This window comes from Tiliqua scincoides, chromosome 5 (assembly GCF_035046505.1).
Source record: "Tiliqua scincoides isolate rTilSci1 chromosome 5, rTilSci1.hap2, whole genome shotgun sequence".
Classification (NCBI taxonomy): Eukaryota; Metazoa; Chordata; class Lepidosauria; order Squamata; family Scincidae; genus Tiliqua; species Tiliqua scincoides.
This window is the reverse complement of record NC_089825.1, coordinates 124,485,523-124,500,365: the sequence shown is the minus strand read 5'-3', so window position 1 is coordinate 124,500,365 and position 14,843 is coordinate 124,485,523. Positions and strand designations below refer to the sequence as shown.

Sequence of the window (14,843 nt, the reverse complement as noted above, 5' to 3'; positions counted from 1 at the left end):
AGACGCTGTGCCAGAACCACCTTTCAGAGCGCGATACCATAGTCTTTCGAGACTGAAGGTTGCCAATATAATATACCATTGAAAATGATACAAAGAACAACAAAACAGTCAGTGCCTGTATCAGTTCTTCTAAATGGCACATTCAGAACTGGTTATGTTTGCTTTCGAAGTGAAAGACAGAACAGAGGCAATTTTATGCTCATTCAACTCAAACAAGGAGAAAAATGTCCAACAGTAAACTAAAAAGAAAAGAACTGTAAGTAAGATGCTGTATTTCACCACGATCCCTCAGAGTCAATGACAAGGTTGTCAAGCACATTATAGAACAACTGGATCTTCCATGAAGTCTATTTCACATTGAAAACCTCCTGGATGCTAGCAAGTGCTTGCAGCTTGGATATCTCCTGCCAGTCAGAGGGCAGAGCAGCTGGGAGGACAGAATATTTATCTGCAAACTGCTGGTTGAACTCTTTGAAAATGAACTTCCAGTAGTCAGAGCTTCTGATGCTGGGGTCCGGTTGGATACACCAGTCTGGGTAAACTTGACGATAATCTTTGTAGAAAACCCATTGCCAGGCAGTGGTACGGTTTCGGAATTTCTTCTGTGAAGCTATAGCAGAGGAACACAGGGCGTATGAGAGTTTTTTTGATTCAGCCCATATCAGTTGACTTAGACCCTGAGGCCAGTGGACCGAGGCAAAATGTTTCTTATGGCTACCACCTCCAGCTTCACACGGAACCTTACAGAAAGGGCATTGCTGGCCACAGCCAAACACACGCTTGAAGATCTCATCCTGGGGGTGGACCTGCAAGTTGGAAAGAGTTGTTTCTATGTCCATTTCCACCATTCTTAGGATGTCTTCCTCTATTTTCAACAGGCAAGTTTGGATGTTCCTTACAAAATGTTCAACATTAGCCGTGTTTTTGAAGAGAATAACATCCAAGCCATCTTTGGAAATTGCCAGGTCTCCGTTTAGCTTTTGACAGAATGAATCTAAAAAATTTCGAACTGTGCTAGAATGTCCCTCTTGTAGAAGACTGAGCAAAGTGTCTTTCACTTTCTGCAGAATTGTTGAAAGAACCTCTCTCACCAGACCATCCAAATGCTTACCTTCCCTGCAGTAATCCAACAAATGTTTCTGGATCCAAGATTGTACAAAGCCTTTGTAGTTTGTGATATACTCCATATATGCATCAAAATTCATCTCCTCCAGCAATTTCTTCTGTACTGCAAACTGGAAGAAGGCCCGACTGCCATACTGCATGGACTGTTTACCACTGAGGAAGTCATCCGCTATTTTAATCCCAAGTCTCTTATTGATATAATCAACCAGTGCTGGTCTGAGACACTGATGGCAGAAATCCATGGCTCTCTTCTGACAGGCATCCTTCTCATAGTAAACAGCTTTGAAGCTGGAGAGATAATGAGGTTTCAGCTTCTCTAAGCACCGAGTAGGATCATTTGCCATGATGAAACTTTGGTGCATGTCCTGAAATGCGCCAATCGCCTTGCCCAAAATGTGCAGTTTCAGGTCTGTCTCGAAGCAAGCAGTGATTGGAAGGTGCTGGTCAGCTTGTTCTTGAAGTTTGTCATTGATGAACTGTAGCAATTCCCTGCAAAAGGTTTCATCATAATCACCTTCAGTTTGGACTTTCTTTGCAACATAACTCTCACACTCCTCCATCAGAGATGTGGCTAGTTCCTCCACTGCCTGCCAATATTCATTTTTAAAATAGTCCTTTTTTTCACAAGAGGGGGGCAAATCCAAGTACTCCTTTTTCATCTGGAAGGGATTGGTTTGGTAGCTCTGTAATGACTGGGCTTGCTGTAGCATTTGCTTGATGAAACTCCCCCTGGTCTCCAAATCCTTGTGCAACTGATAATGGACACTTTGAGCAATATTCTGCCAGGGTATGCTATTAAGAGGTAGCTCTGCAATCATTCTGGCCCACATTTTTTCAAATTCCTCCTCTAAATCTTCTTCACCCAGTTCTTGGGCTCTCTCTCTACAGTCTGCTAAGAGGTTATCCACCTTGTTTTTGATAGTTTTCATATACTCAGCCTGCAGGTGATTAATCTTGCTTCTGTTCTTCTGAATGAGAAGAAACTCCTCATACTTACCCATAACATAACATTCCAGCTCCATTCGGAGAGATGTGGTACTCCTGGCAAAATCCTCTCTGTATTTTTCTATCAAGTGTAGATTGTCTAGCCTGCTCTCAAAGTAGCTTTTTAAGGAAGACAACATCTTCTGTTCTCCGTCATAAAGCTTCTGGTGAGATTCCACCCTGAGTTTAATAGACAGGTCAGGACTAATCTCATCTGCCCAATTGTTCTTGATCATCATTTCAGCTTTGGATACCCACAAATGCATCTCTTTGCGGAAATCCCATTCCCACTCAGAATACTTTACAATCAGCTGGTTGTATGCCATGGCAACAAGGCTATTCCTGAAACTGAAGATGAAATGTTCGTGTTTCACAGCATTCCACAGACTCCGTACCCATTCAATAAAGTGGGGGATGTTCTTAGGAGCCCTGTTGTGGCAGTGAGACTTCATCCATTCAAAGAGATATTTCTTCAAGTCATACACACACTCACTGTATCCAGTGTTAACTGGAGCCATGGGTGGGATTCCGTGCCACAAGCCAGGGATGTACCAGTTGTGTTTCTCTGGATCATAGTCCATAATATCCGAAAAGGCCACTTCCCGGCCATGTTTCTCCATTCTTGCTGCAGCCTTGGTCATTTCATTGAGCTGTTCCAGGAGGCGTTTCCTGTCTCTCATATTCTGATCATGGGCAGACACATCACCAACATTCTGGTGGACAAACTGGCAGTTGGGTTTGTGCCCTGTTTCCTCCATCCTCAGAAATGCATGGACTACAATTTGCAAAATGTCCTTCATTTCAGTGATGTTCTCCACAGCCAGGTTCACAATAGTTATGTCACTCAGGCCAATCACCAGGGTGGCCAGTTCATTGTCGTGTTCATAGCTGTCCTCCAGTTTGGCCAGTTCCGGGGCTTTCAAGCCTTCTGTGTCTATCACCAGAATGAAATCACAACCAAGTTCTTGTTGGAAGCCCTTTGCAACTCTTAGGAGTGTCATGAAAGCACCTCGTGTACATCGGCCACTGCCAACAGCATACTGTAGCCCAAACATGGTATTGAGAAGAGTGGATTTCCCAGTGCTCTGTATTCCCAGAACAGTAATAACCTGCATCCTGGATTTGCCTCCTAGCTTGGAATGGAGCTCAGTCAGAACATCGGTGACCCACTGTAATGGGATATTGGATGCATCTCCATCCACCAACTCTATTGGAAAGCCCCCGAGCATCAGGTCAGCAGCTAGCCCTGGGAGAAGAGTGAACTGTCGCTTGCTCTTTGCCATTTTGCCTTCTTTAATCAAGGAACTCTCTGCCTCATAGAACTGGCCCATCTCACGCATGAAGTGCTCAACTCCTAAGGAGCTGGCAGGGATCAGTTTGTCTAGCTTTCTGAGCCTCTCCGCATCTTCTCCAGCAGTGTGGCATTTTGCCTTATACTCATCTCGGAGCTTAGAAAGGCTCCCCCTTGCCACATGATCAAGACGGTATTTCAGCCATTTCAGGAAATAACGTTTCTCAGCTTGGGGCAACTGGGATATTGCGCTAATGAATTTAACCATCCCATCTGACAGATCACATGTGTACTGCTCCTGTCGCAGCTGAAAGAGTTTCTTCTTCAGCTGAGATTTATAGTCCTCTGCAGGAGCATCTCCCTGGTCTTTCATTCTGCACAGTTCCTTCTCAGTCTTCCCGATGCTCTTCCAGAGGTCCCCCTGCAGTCTCAGAACATTCCTTTTGTAATTTACCACTTCTTTTATTTCTGCAGTAATTGCCATGGCCTGCCTGCTTCCAACACAGCATTCTTCCTCATCCTCATCTACACAGATTCCTAAGAATCGAGACTTCACAGCCATGTCTACCACATCTACCATTCTATGATGCAAATTCATGATGTTCCCCATGGCCAAACGAAGTTTTTTCACCAGTTCTGCATTATTTTGACTCTTTTCTTTTACCAGCAGCTGTGATTTGTTCATATTCAACATTGGAGCTAGCTTATTAAGGAACCCCAGTGTTTCCCTTGACTTCCTGCCTTCATTATTCAAGATAATGTAATATTTAAGTGCTGCACCTTGGAGAGTCAACATCTTACTGTATTCTTTCTCATGGAGGCATTCCACAAAGATGAAAATAGCCGAGGAGACCTCTAATAAAAACCGAAACTGCATCCAATGTGATACAGTATCTCCACGGAGGTTTAGAACTGCAACTGGGTCTGGAAAAAGATCTGAATTTTCCCTCCCACCAGGAAAGTACCAGGAGATTTCTACCAAGCCATCACTGATCTCTCGAGGGACATTCCCACACTCCATATCACGGTGTACAAAGAAATCATGGTGCTGTTGAGGGGGGCTGAGGACTTCATTGAGGAGTTTAGATTTGGAGAGACTGCAGCTTCCCATTCGCACAAAGGAAATGGTCAGCATGGAGGTCTGTACCAGGCTCTCCTCTTGGAAGCCTCTGCTCTCAGAAAGGGAGTGGGGTCTCCATTTTTTCACTATGTCCCTCATGGCCCAGAGGATGAAAGTGCACTTGGGAGCATCAAGGGGAGGGAGGATCAAAGGAAGTGCAAATTGGCACATGGACATTTTGAGCAGGATCTCCTGCTGAAGGAAGCTGTCTGAGCAAATCAGGATGGCACAGAGGACATCGAGGGGGTTGACAGAAACTGCCGAGTCCATTTCCCACAGACAAAACATCTCGCTTTCCACATCAGCCTCCTCATCACCACATGAATTTTCCTCAGTCTTGAGCACCAGGCCAGTGTTCCTGGCTGTGCCATTGAGGGCCATCAGTTTTCTCAAGAAGTACCAAGGTAGATCTTGTAATGTTCGAGCAGCTTCACTCTTCAGCATTTCCAGGTTGACTTCCAGGACTTCCTCCAGGGTAAGTTTATTGCTCTTTCGTCCATTGAGCCCCAGCTGCATCAAAATCCTCTTAACTCTGTCTGTAGAAAAAAAAGGAAACAATTTTTTTTTAATGAAATGTGGAAAGGATTGAAGAACTAGACATATTTGTCTAGGATGTAATGGGAAGGCAAGACACAGGGGACACTACTAGTAACATCTTCCAAATATGACCAAGGGAATCTGGTATTAAGTCAACAAAGAATTTGCCTAAAGTTAAACGTTTGGCTACCCCTGACTTAGATGGATTACCAACTTCAGCAGTTTTGTAAGCCACTCTCCTATTAAGACAACTATTTGGAATTAGGAAGTGGTCAGCTCCAAAACAAACTGAAAAACCAGAAAAATAGGGGAAAAGGTAAATAACCCTGACTAGTGCTATAAAAAATTCAGTGCTTCAGTGTGCCTAACATAAACCAATGAAAAAAATATAAAAGACTAATACTCAAGCACTTTGTGGATCTCATCACAACTCATTGTCTTAGTAAAGTAACATTTCAGATCTTTATTGTTTGATAAACTCACAAATAAGAAACAGATGCAATAGCCCTCCATTGAGGACTTCTAGTTCAAAATAACTTGGAACTTGTACTACACTCAGGCCCAAATCCTAACCAACTTTCCAGCACTGGCAATGGGGCATGTGCTGCGTCCTGCAGTTGGGTGGCACTCATGGAAGCCTCTTCAAAGTAAGGGAATGTTAGTTCCCTTCCCTATGAGCTGCATTGCCCTTATGTCAGTGCTGGAAAGCCAGTTAGAATTGCACCCTCATTCACATCTTACAACATTTACTCCAAACAAGAATAATTGCTAACCTTGAATATTTCTGGAATATAAACTTCATGGAAATGATTGTCTGAGCTGTGTAGATCTACCTGTGGTCCAGTGGAATGAGTGTAGAATCTGCTTTTATTGCTCAAAATTCAGGAATGCTTTCCGAAATTAATTAGCATCATAGGGAATTATATTACAGCACATGAAAATTTTGTATTAGATATTCATGCATTTTGTTTCACTCTCACAGGTATTCTTGTATGCATGCATCTGTCCTACATCATGCTTTATGTTTCATTTTTAATTGGTTTCTGATATCTGCCCCATAGTCTGTCTTGTTGCACCAGCTCTGTTACAAATTCTGGGACTTCCCAGTCATAAAGCTTTGCAGTTATGCAACCCATGTGCTCAGGCACAACACTCACATACAGCATTTGAAAGAGAGAGAGTGCACACATACAGAATCTCTTTTTCTCACAAAGTGAAAGGAGTCTGAGAGGTCAACCAGGCCTGATCATTTCCTGGCTGACAAGTTACCTGGATTGCCATTTGCAAGTGCTGCTCCAGATTCTTGAGGCCCATTTTCTTCCTCATCATCTTCAATCACAATTACAACATCCTCTGATCTCCCTCTATTGTGGTTCAGGGAATTGGCAGCTTTTGTGCCCAAGACTTCAGCTGATGGAATCTGAACCCCACTATCTTCCAGAGAGATGGTATATTTGTCTACGTCTATTACAGACTCTGTAGGGGAAGATATTGAGGTTGTGGAAGAAACAAAAGAAAAAGAAAAAAGAACCACACTGCTTAAGACTTCACAAATGCCTGTATCCTAAGAAAGTCCGTTATGACTAACAATGCTATTCAGTGCATATCTGCTCAGAAGTAAACCTAACTGAGTTTAATGGGGCTTACTCTCAGATAAGCATGTTTAGGGTTGCAGCCCTAGTCCCTGTAAAATTAATGGGACTTAAATAAGTCCCAACTAACTTAACTCCCATTGATTTCAAGAGGATTACTCATTAGTAATCTTTGAATATAACCCACTATATTCAATTGATATGGACATAAGAAAGCCCTGCTGGATTAGATCAAGTACACGTAACTGGATTATACGTAGCCCAGTATTCTACATCCAACAATGACTATACCCTCCTGAAATCCAACATCCAGAGCTATTGGAAACTGAATAGAATAACTGATGTTCAAGAGCTCAGGTAAACAGAACCAATTGCTTCAGTCTTTCTGACCACTTAGTTTCTCAGCTGAGACGGTACCAAGATTCAAAACTGCCCGAAAGTCCTTTCTATGTCTGTGCATCAGAAGAAAAGTAAAGACACTCCATACATACTGAGAGGCATGTATTCAAAGACTGGTCTTTGGAATCAGAGAGGGGCGGGAGAACCAAGGCAAACTCCAGGCAAAAATAATTGCACGCCAACTCCAATTTCCCCCTGAATCCTCCATATTTGGCTAATGGCCTTCTTAAATCCCCATACCAAAAATAACATGCCAATGAAAACCTAGCAACAGCAGCAGTAAATTTCTTTCTCTATAATTCACTAAGCAAAGCAAAGTTCTTAGAATAACTTGCTTGTTCAATATTCTCTGTTTATTTGTAACAAAATATTTCTCTTGAATTTTAAGATATCACAGTGAAGGTTGGAATGTATATTTGTGAAATAACTCTTTGCCTGAAATTTGAATATTGTACAAGTTTGACACCCCCACCCACTTGGTTTTAAGAGGCCTGAGGAAAGAAAGTCACAGAACATATATTAGTGCAATGTCTGACTTGAAGATGGGATTAGCAGAACAAAAGTTGGTGTGTATGTTGAAGTCCCAATTCTGTGCATGAAGTTCAAATATTACCTCCACTCACACACTTGTGTTTCCTAAGTGGGCAGGGGGGAAAAGATGCATATGCATTGCCATGTGATACATGTGAGGCTATTGAGCAATGTGATTTATTCGTTATGGGGGAGAGCATTTCCCAATGTAGCACAGAGAAACACGGGTTATAGTTATAGACTGGTGTACAGCACAAGCTGTGAATGTAGAAGTTCTCATGTTCAGTTGCTAGCATCTCCAGTTAAAATGGTAGCAAAGTCTGCCATTGACCCTGGAGAGATACCTTTGGTCTGCAATTGTTTGATGGTCTTCATTAAAGGAAGAGCAGAAAATATGAGTAACCAAGGCTCCAACCCATTATTCCCACTGCTCACCTCTCACTGTTGTCTCCTCTGTGTTGCATCTCATGCGCTTCCGTCCACGTTCATATGTAGAAGGGCTCATACGCTTTGTCTCACACTTTCTGAGGTTCTTGAGAGACGGAGGTTGACAAACCACTGATATGTTGGCACACTGAGACATATGGTGTCTCCCTTGTGGTATCACCATCTCTTTTTCCTCCTCTTTCTTAATCACCATCTCTTTTTCCTCCTCTTTCTTAATTACAACAGGGGAAATAAGAGTTCCATCACACTTATGCTTGATTCTGTCCACCCCTGGGTTGAGAGGATGAAAGCCACAAAGCTGGGAGTTGTGATTACTGTTATGGACCAATTGTTCCTCTCCCAATATCATCATTTCCTCTTTCTCTACCTTCATCATCACATCAGAAGGTGCAGGAGCTTGCTGCAAGGGTCTCCTCTCTGTCATAGTGCAGGGTAGACTGGCAGAAGTTCTTTGGGATTTTGGCATCTTAGTTCTCAGCTATGTGAATTTTAGAGGGAAGATCACAATGCAAATTAAAGTCAAAGTCAAGTTGAGTTTAGAGCATTTACCAACAAGGATTGGAGGGCATTTTCATGAACAAGTGCATTCAGGTGGCATTAGTTTGTATGTGTGAATCAGAACTGGCATCTTATGCCAATCTGTGGCATAAGATGGGGGGGACAAGGCCATCAAACATGGATGGTAGCTGTACATGTGGTTACAGGACAGTCACATCTCATAGAAGTCAATGGAACACACTAGTATTTTGCTGGTCACATTATATCTTGCTGGTGGCCACATTTAAGAAGCCTGCCATATGGCATCACAAGATGAGGGCCTGTAAAATATTGTGGTATGCACCAGCGTGGCACTGTAAGGTACGCTGGGTTTGCCTTAAAGTATTCTTGCTAAAAAAGGGTTGGCAACCACTGCCAAAAAGGAACTGGAGACAAAACCCAGGAATCTGAATGTCCAAGTTGCTGCTGGCGAAATACCAAACTAGTATCCTAGCGTTTAATATTCTATTGCAGAGGTGCCCAAACCCCAGCCCGGGGGCCACTTGCAGCCCTCGAGGACTCCCAACGTGGCCCTCAGGGAGCTCCAAGTCTCTAATGAGCCTCTGGCCCTCCAGAGACTTGCTGGAGCCCACACTGGCCCGACGCAACTGCTTTCAGCATGAGGGCGACTGTTTGTCCTCTCGTGTGAGCTGTGGGATGAGAGATCCCTCCACTGCTTGCTGTTTCACGTCTGTGATGCAGCAGCGGCAGCGAAGTGCAAGCCCTTTTATAGGCCTTGAGCTATTGCAAGACCATCATTCATTCATATAAGTTCATCTTTAGTATATTCATATATGTAAATTTATTCAAATTTTAAATGAAAAGTTATTCTTTTTTTTCTCCGGCCCCCAACACAGTGTCTGAGAGATGATGTGGCCCTCCTGCCAAAAACTTTGGACACCCCTGTTCTACAGCAGTGATTCTCACACATTTAGAACCAGGACCCACTTTTTAGAATGAGAATCTTGTCAGAAACCCACTGGAAGTGATATAATGACTGGAAGACATCATCAAGCAGGAACTTTTTTAACAACCCTAGGCTGCAATCCTACCCACACTTACCCAGGAGTAAGTCCCATTGACTATCATTGTTAAGAGAATATACATAGTAGCTTGTTAAAAGTACAGGTCTGTAACATTTCCCCAAATGCAGTCACAAACCATGGTAGCATCAAGTCTAATATATTGAAAATAAAATATTGAAATGAATGGGGACCCACCTGAAATTGGCTCGCGACCCACCTAGATGGTCCTGACCCACAGTTTGAGAAACACTGTTCTACAGTCACTGACAAGAGTTTCAGTCTCAAGAACCACATGTTCCCAACCTCCCCCACAATTAACCTCCTTTTCAGGTTTTGGGACTAGACTTTCCTCAACTCATCACAGACAGCAAGATCTCAAACCCAGCCTTTAAAGCAGTAAATACCAAACTGTAAGCTTGAGAGAACTGGTAGCATGATTATGAAAATAGTTTAACATTGCTAAACTATTGTTAGGGGTTTAATGTTATTAAACTATGTTAGGGGTGACCAATGCATGGCACAGTTACCACTAGTGGCATGCGGACACTTTCCAAGTGGCGCATGCAGCAAAGCCTGCCCCCCACCCGCCATTCAGCAATCTGGGTGAAGCCTCTGGTGGGGTCCCAGCTGCTTGTGGTTTGGCCAGGATGCCCTGCACTGCTGAGAGGGGATAGGAACTGATGCTGCTTGCCTACAGCAGCAGTCAGGCAGCAGCAGTCAGTGTGCTTCATCGTGCCATGCTAAACACTTGCTGCATCAAAGGCCCTGTCAGTGACCTGGGTGAAGCCTCCAAGCCTGACCACATAGACTGGCTCAGCGCAAAGGCCGCCACTGAGCACAGGCTGCTCCACCACCAATTGCTCATGCATGCTGGGGTACTAACTCCTGGCTTGGTGTTTGGCAGACAACTGGTGGCCAAATGACCTGGACTAGCCCCAGCTTGGCAGCAGCCTTTGCATTGAGCTGGTCTATGCAGTCAGGCACAGAGGCTTTGCCCAGGTTGCTGACTGGGCCTTTGGCACAGCAGGGCAAGATGAGATGCAGCAGGTTGGGATGCTGCTGGAGGCAGAGTCGGTTGCTAGCCCCCTCAACAGCATGATACGTCCTGCATAAGCCACGCACAGCTGGGATGCCACCAGAGGCAGGTATTGTGGCACATTCAAAGATCCTGTGCATTAAAAGTGCCATATTGCATGCTGCAGGTTGGCCACCCCTGCTATAAACCAAAGAACCCACTCACAAAAAAGCATAATTCCTTAGTCTTCCCTTGCCTTTTCCTTGTCAGACTGTTGGGGCAGGGGAATTCCAGTGCAGTGCATATAATCAGATCATTCAGTTAACCAAAATTTAGGTTGCACACCTAGTGTGTGTTTTTGCCTGGTGTCCCGTCCAATAAACACGAAGGAGGAGTATCAACACAACTGGAATTCTATTGATCAATAAAGAGAACAGCATGTGTGGTTAATGCCTTGAACAGCGCAATTACTCTGCCATTACAGTCTCTGACCACCCCTTATATACTTACTGTGTTACAGAACATTCTATGCTTATGCCCAGAGATGGATACAGTGTTGCTTGGCCCAGGTGTTCACCTCAGGCTCAACTGTCATAACTGTCACTTAGGGCGCAATCCTATCCTGCGCTAGAACAGGCAAGCCAAGAGGCTTGCGCTGTATCCAGCGCAGGATAGGGGCCATAAGCGGAACAGCCAGAGGCAAGGGGAAACATTTCCCCTTACCTCCAGGTAAGGGCCGCTGGCCCCTATGGGTCTCCTCAGACTTGCGCACCTCTTGAAGTGGCACAAGTCCAAGGAGAGCGGAGCAGCTTGAAGCCGCTTCGTTCTCCCAGGGAATGGGGGTTGGCCACCTCCCGCTCCCGGGGCCGCCCACCGCCCACCCTCCCCCCGCCCAGGAAACTCTCCCTCCCGCCCCGCCTACCTCAGAGCCTTGCATCAGCACAGCCATGCCAACGCAAGGCACTTGGAGGAAGCCAGCACAGAGGCTTCCATCAGCCTCTGCAGGCTGGCACTTCTCTGAGCGTTGGCGCAGCTTCCTCCCGAGGAGGCACAAACATGTCTTACAGCATGTTTATGACCCTCCTGGGCTGCCGCAAGGGACTTGTGCCAGCCCAAGTCAAGGGCAGGATTGTGCCCTTAGTGTCTTTCCTGCCAAAATACATTGTACCTGTTAACATCCTTTAAGGCAGTGTTTCTCAAACTGTGGGTCGAAACCCAGTAAGTGGGTCATGTAGCACCTAGCTCAGCCACCACTGAAAATATAGAGCTGCTGAGCAGGGTGGGCTCCTGGTGGGAGAGAGGCATGGTGTTTTTACCCTGAATAGGTGGGAAGATGAGAGGCTGGATGGGGGGAGCACTGTGTGGTTGGAGAAGGATCCAAGTCTGCTTTGACTTCCAAGCTGGAAGTTAGAATTCTGAGGTAAGCAAAATAACAGCATGTAAAATGGGACCTTTGGCTGATTGTGACTTTGGTTTGAAGCCTAAATTGATTATGCCACTTCGGACCATAACATCACTTCCAGATAAATGACATCACTTCCTGTGGGTACCAACAGACTATAATTCTAAAAAGTGGGTCCAGTGCTAAGATGTTTGAGAACCATTGCTTTAAGGTATGCTGTAACCATCAATATATTCACATAGTTTATATCCCTCAAGATGTTTTTAGCCACTAATAATATCCTTTTAAATGTATACTGTTTAAGATGGAAAAAACTTTGTTTATAATTCAATCATGACATAATCTACTGCCCCTATAGGGAGCTGCCTGTGGTCTCTCTGCATGATTCTTTCCCTCAGCTTGCCTCCTTGCAGACTAGAGGTATGCCCAGCTGAGCAATTCACACAGTTGCGTTTCTCAGAGAGTCAGTCATTCTTACTCTCATGTTCTAATAAAGTCTCCCATGTTAATTCAGAAAGTATGAAGTTTGAGAAGCATTGCTTGAAAGCAGAGTTTATACCTATCCCCTGAAATCTGTCCAGAAGCTATCACCACATGGCAAGGGATGGACCATCAGCTTCCTGGCCTGCTTCTGACTTTCCAGAGCCATGTATCCAGTTCAGAGCCACATGAAAGAGAACACTGAACCAGTGAAACCTTTGGTCTGATGCACCAAAACCATTCCTACATCCTTACACATCCAACACTATCACGAGAGGAGTATCTGTTGGGGCAATATGAAATTTGTTGATGCTCCCTGTTGGTGTGAGGTGAATTGTGACACAGCCCCTTGAGGCAAAGGACCTACTTGGTGTGGCTTCTCTTTTTGCTCTTGGCAGCACTTGGCCAGGAAAAAGTGTGATAACTTATGAATGTTTGTATTAGTTTACCTCAGAAGTTCAAAAAGGGGAGGTAATTGGTTGGGAAAGGGTTGAATTCCCGCCAAAATGCCCTATCCGAGGGAAGACTTCCCTCCTGAGGGAGGACAGGACAGGACTGCATGCCACATAAGGAGTCAGTTCTAAAAACTTCTCCCTCTCTGGTATATAAGGAGAAAGGAATTGTGGCTCCGGGCTCAGTCCCATGGACAAGCCTATTGAGGAAGCTTGGGTCCAAATGGAGACACACACAGACCATTATACTGCTCCACAGCTTGTTTATGGTTCTAGAAAGATGATTGAATGGAGTGAGGCTGCAATCCTATGTACACTAACCTGGGTGTAAGCACCACTGAACACAGTGGGACTAAAATCTGAGTAGACATGCATAGGATTGGGCTCTAAGGCTGTAACTCACCATATTCAGTCATATCTTACTAATATTCTGTTTATATGAGGATAAATGTTGCTAGTTTCTACTGAAGCTGGTCCTGGTCTAAGTGCTATTCCTTCTGAGCCCCCCTCCCCCCTCCTCACTGAGGGGAAACCTACCTGTGAGGTCATTTTTCCAACAGGGGTCAAGAAAAGCCCTGTTTGGGGTTCCCTCACCTAGTCATACCTGTGGAATTAGTGCTATGTTTCCTTGGCAAGCAAAACAAATGCCCTGCGGTGCACCACCCCCAGGTTGGCCAGTCTGACCAAGACCTTCCTTGCTGGAGCAGGGTCAGCTACACCACCAGCTCAGAGCACCCACCTGGGGCACAGGGAGGAAAACCCTTTGTGGTGGTGGGGGAGGGAGAAGGGAAGGACATTTCCCAGTGCTGCTATCACATGCCCTTCACCACCACACCCCCTAGTGGTGCAGGAACACCAGGCCTGAGCCAAACCATTAAAGGGGCAACGGCCTGGCTCTCTGTTAACAGTCAGGCCAAAGCAGGAGGGGGATTTGGGAAGGAAAACGCATTCTGGTTGTGGCACAAGGCGTGACAGTCTGCAAACATTTCCTCTGGCACTGGCTTTCTCTAAGGGCTGGATATGGTGTCCTTGGCCATGGGGGGGAAGCCAGGGCATGTGGCAGGCAGCTTGCTGGTGGTGCAGATACCGATATCCTGAGATGTAAACGTGGGACAGAAAAACAGCAACTTTGCGCCACCCTCACTGCATTCTGGAGTTCCACAGCCCAATCTTAGGCATGTCTACTCAGAAGTGAGTCTCACTATAGTCTATAGTCCCAGAAAAGTGTGAATGGGATTGCAGCCTCTGAACCCAATCCTATGCATGTCTACTCAGAAGTCCCATTATAGCCAATGGGTCTCACTCCCAGGAAAGTGTGGATGGGATTGCAGCCTCTGAACCCAATCCTATGCATGTCTACTCAGAAGTCCCATTATAGCCAATGGGTCTCACTCCCAGGAAAGTGTGGATGGGATTGCCTTAGAGCCCAATCCTAGGCATATCTACTCAGAAGTAAGTCCCATTATAGTCTATGGGGTTTACTCTCAGGAAAGTGTGGATGGGATTGCAGCCTCAAAGCCCAATCCTATGCATGTCTACTCAGAAGTCACTCCCATTAGAGTGAGTGGGGCTCGCTCCCAGGAAAGTGGCTGTGCTTGCAGTCTCAATCCGTAGTAGTGAAAACTAACCAGGAGTCTTGTGGCACCTTGTGAAGCCACGTGTGTTGCAACGCCTGCTTTCCTGGGCACCTGCAAGCCTCCTGGGGCACACTTTGCCCACGTGGAAATTAAACTGTGCCTCAATTACTGCCCTTTCCCACGTGCAATGCCTCTCATGTCTCTCCCTGAACCCCAGAGCCTGTCTTCAGAGCAACACACTGCTCTGACTTTCCCCCCACCCTGACTGCCATGCATGAAGCATCTTCTCCTTTAAACTCATTTATCATCTGAAGACTACATTTCCCATG

At 45.3% G+C, this 14,843-nt stretch overlaps 1 protein-coding gene across 1 annotated transcript; it reads right to left on the bottom strand.

Annotated features, from left to right (window-relative positions):
- Window positions 1-273: 273 nt before the first annotated feature.
- LOC136653491 (interferon-induced very large GTPase 1-like) lies at window positions 274-8,450 on the bottom strand. Its single transcript, XM_066630388.1, has 3 exons — window positions 8,015-8,450; window positions 6,327-6,533; window positions 274-5,056 (listed from the first exon to the last, which is right to left on the bottom strand). Exons 1-3 carry the CDS (start codon window positions 8,448-8,450, stop codon window positions 348-350), a joined length of 5,352 nt encoding a protein of 1,783 aa, XP_066486485.1. The 3' UTR covers window positions 274-347.
- Window positions 8,451-14,843: the final 6,393 nt, after the last annotated feature.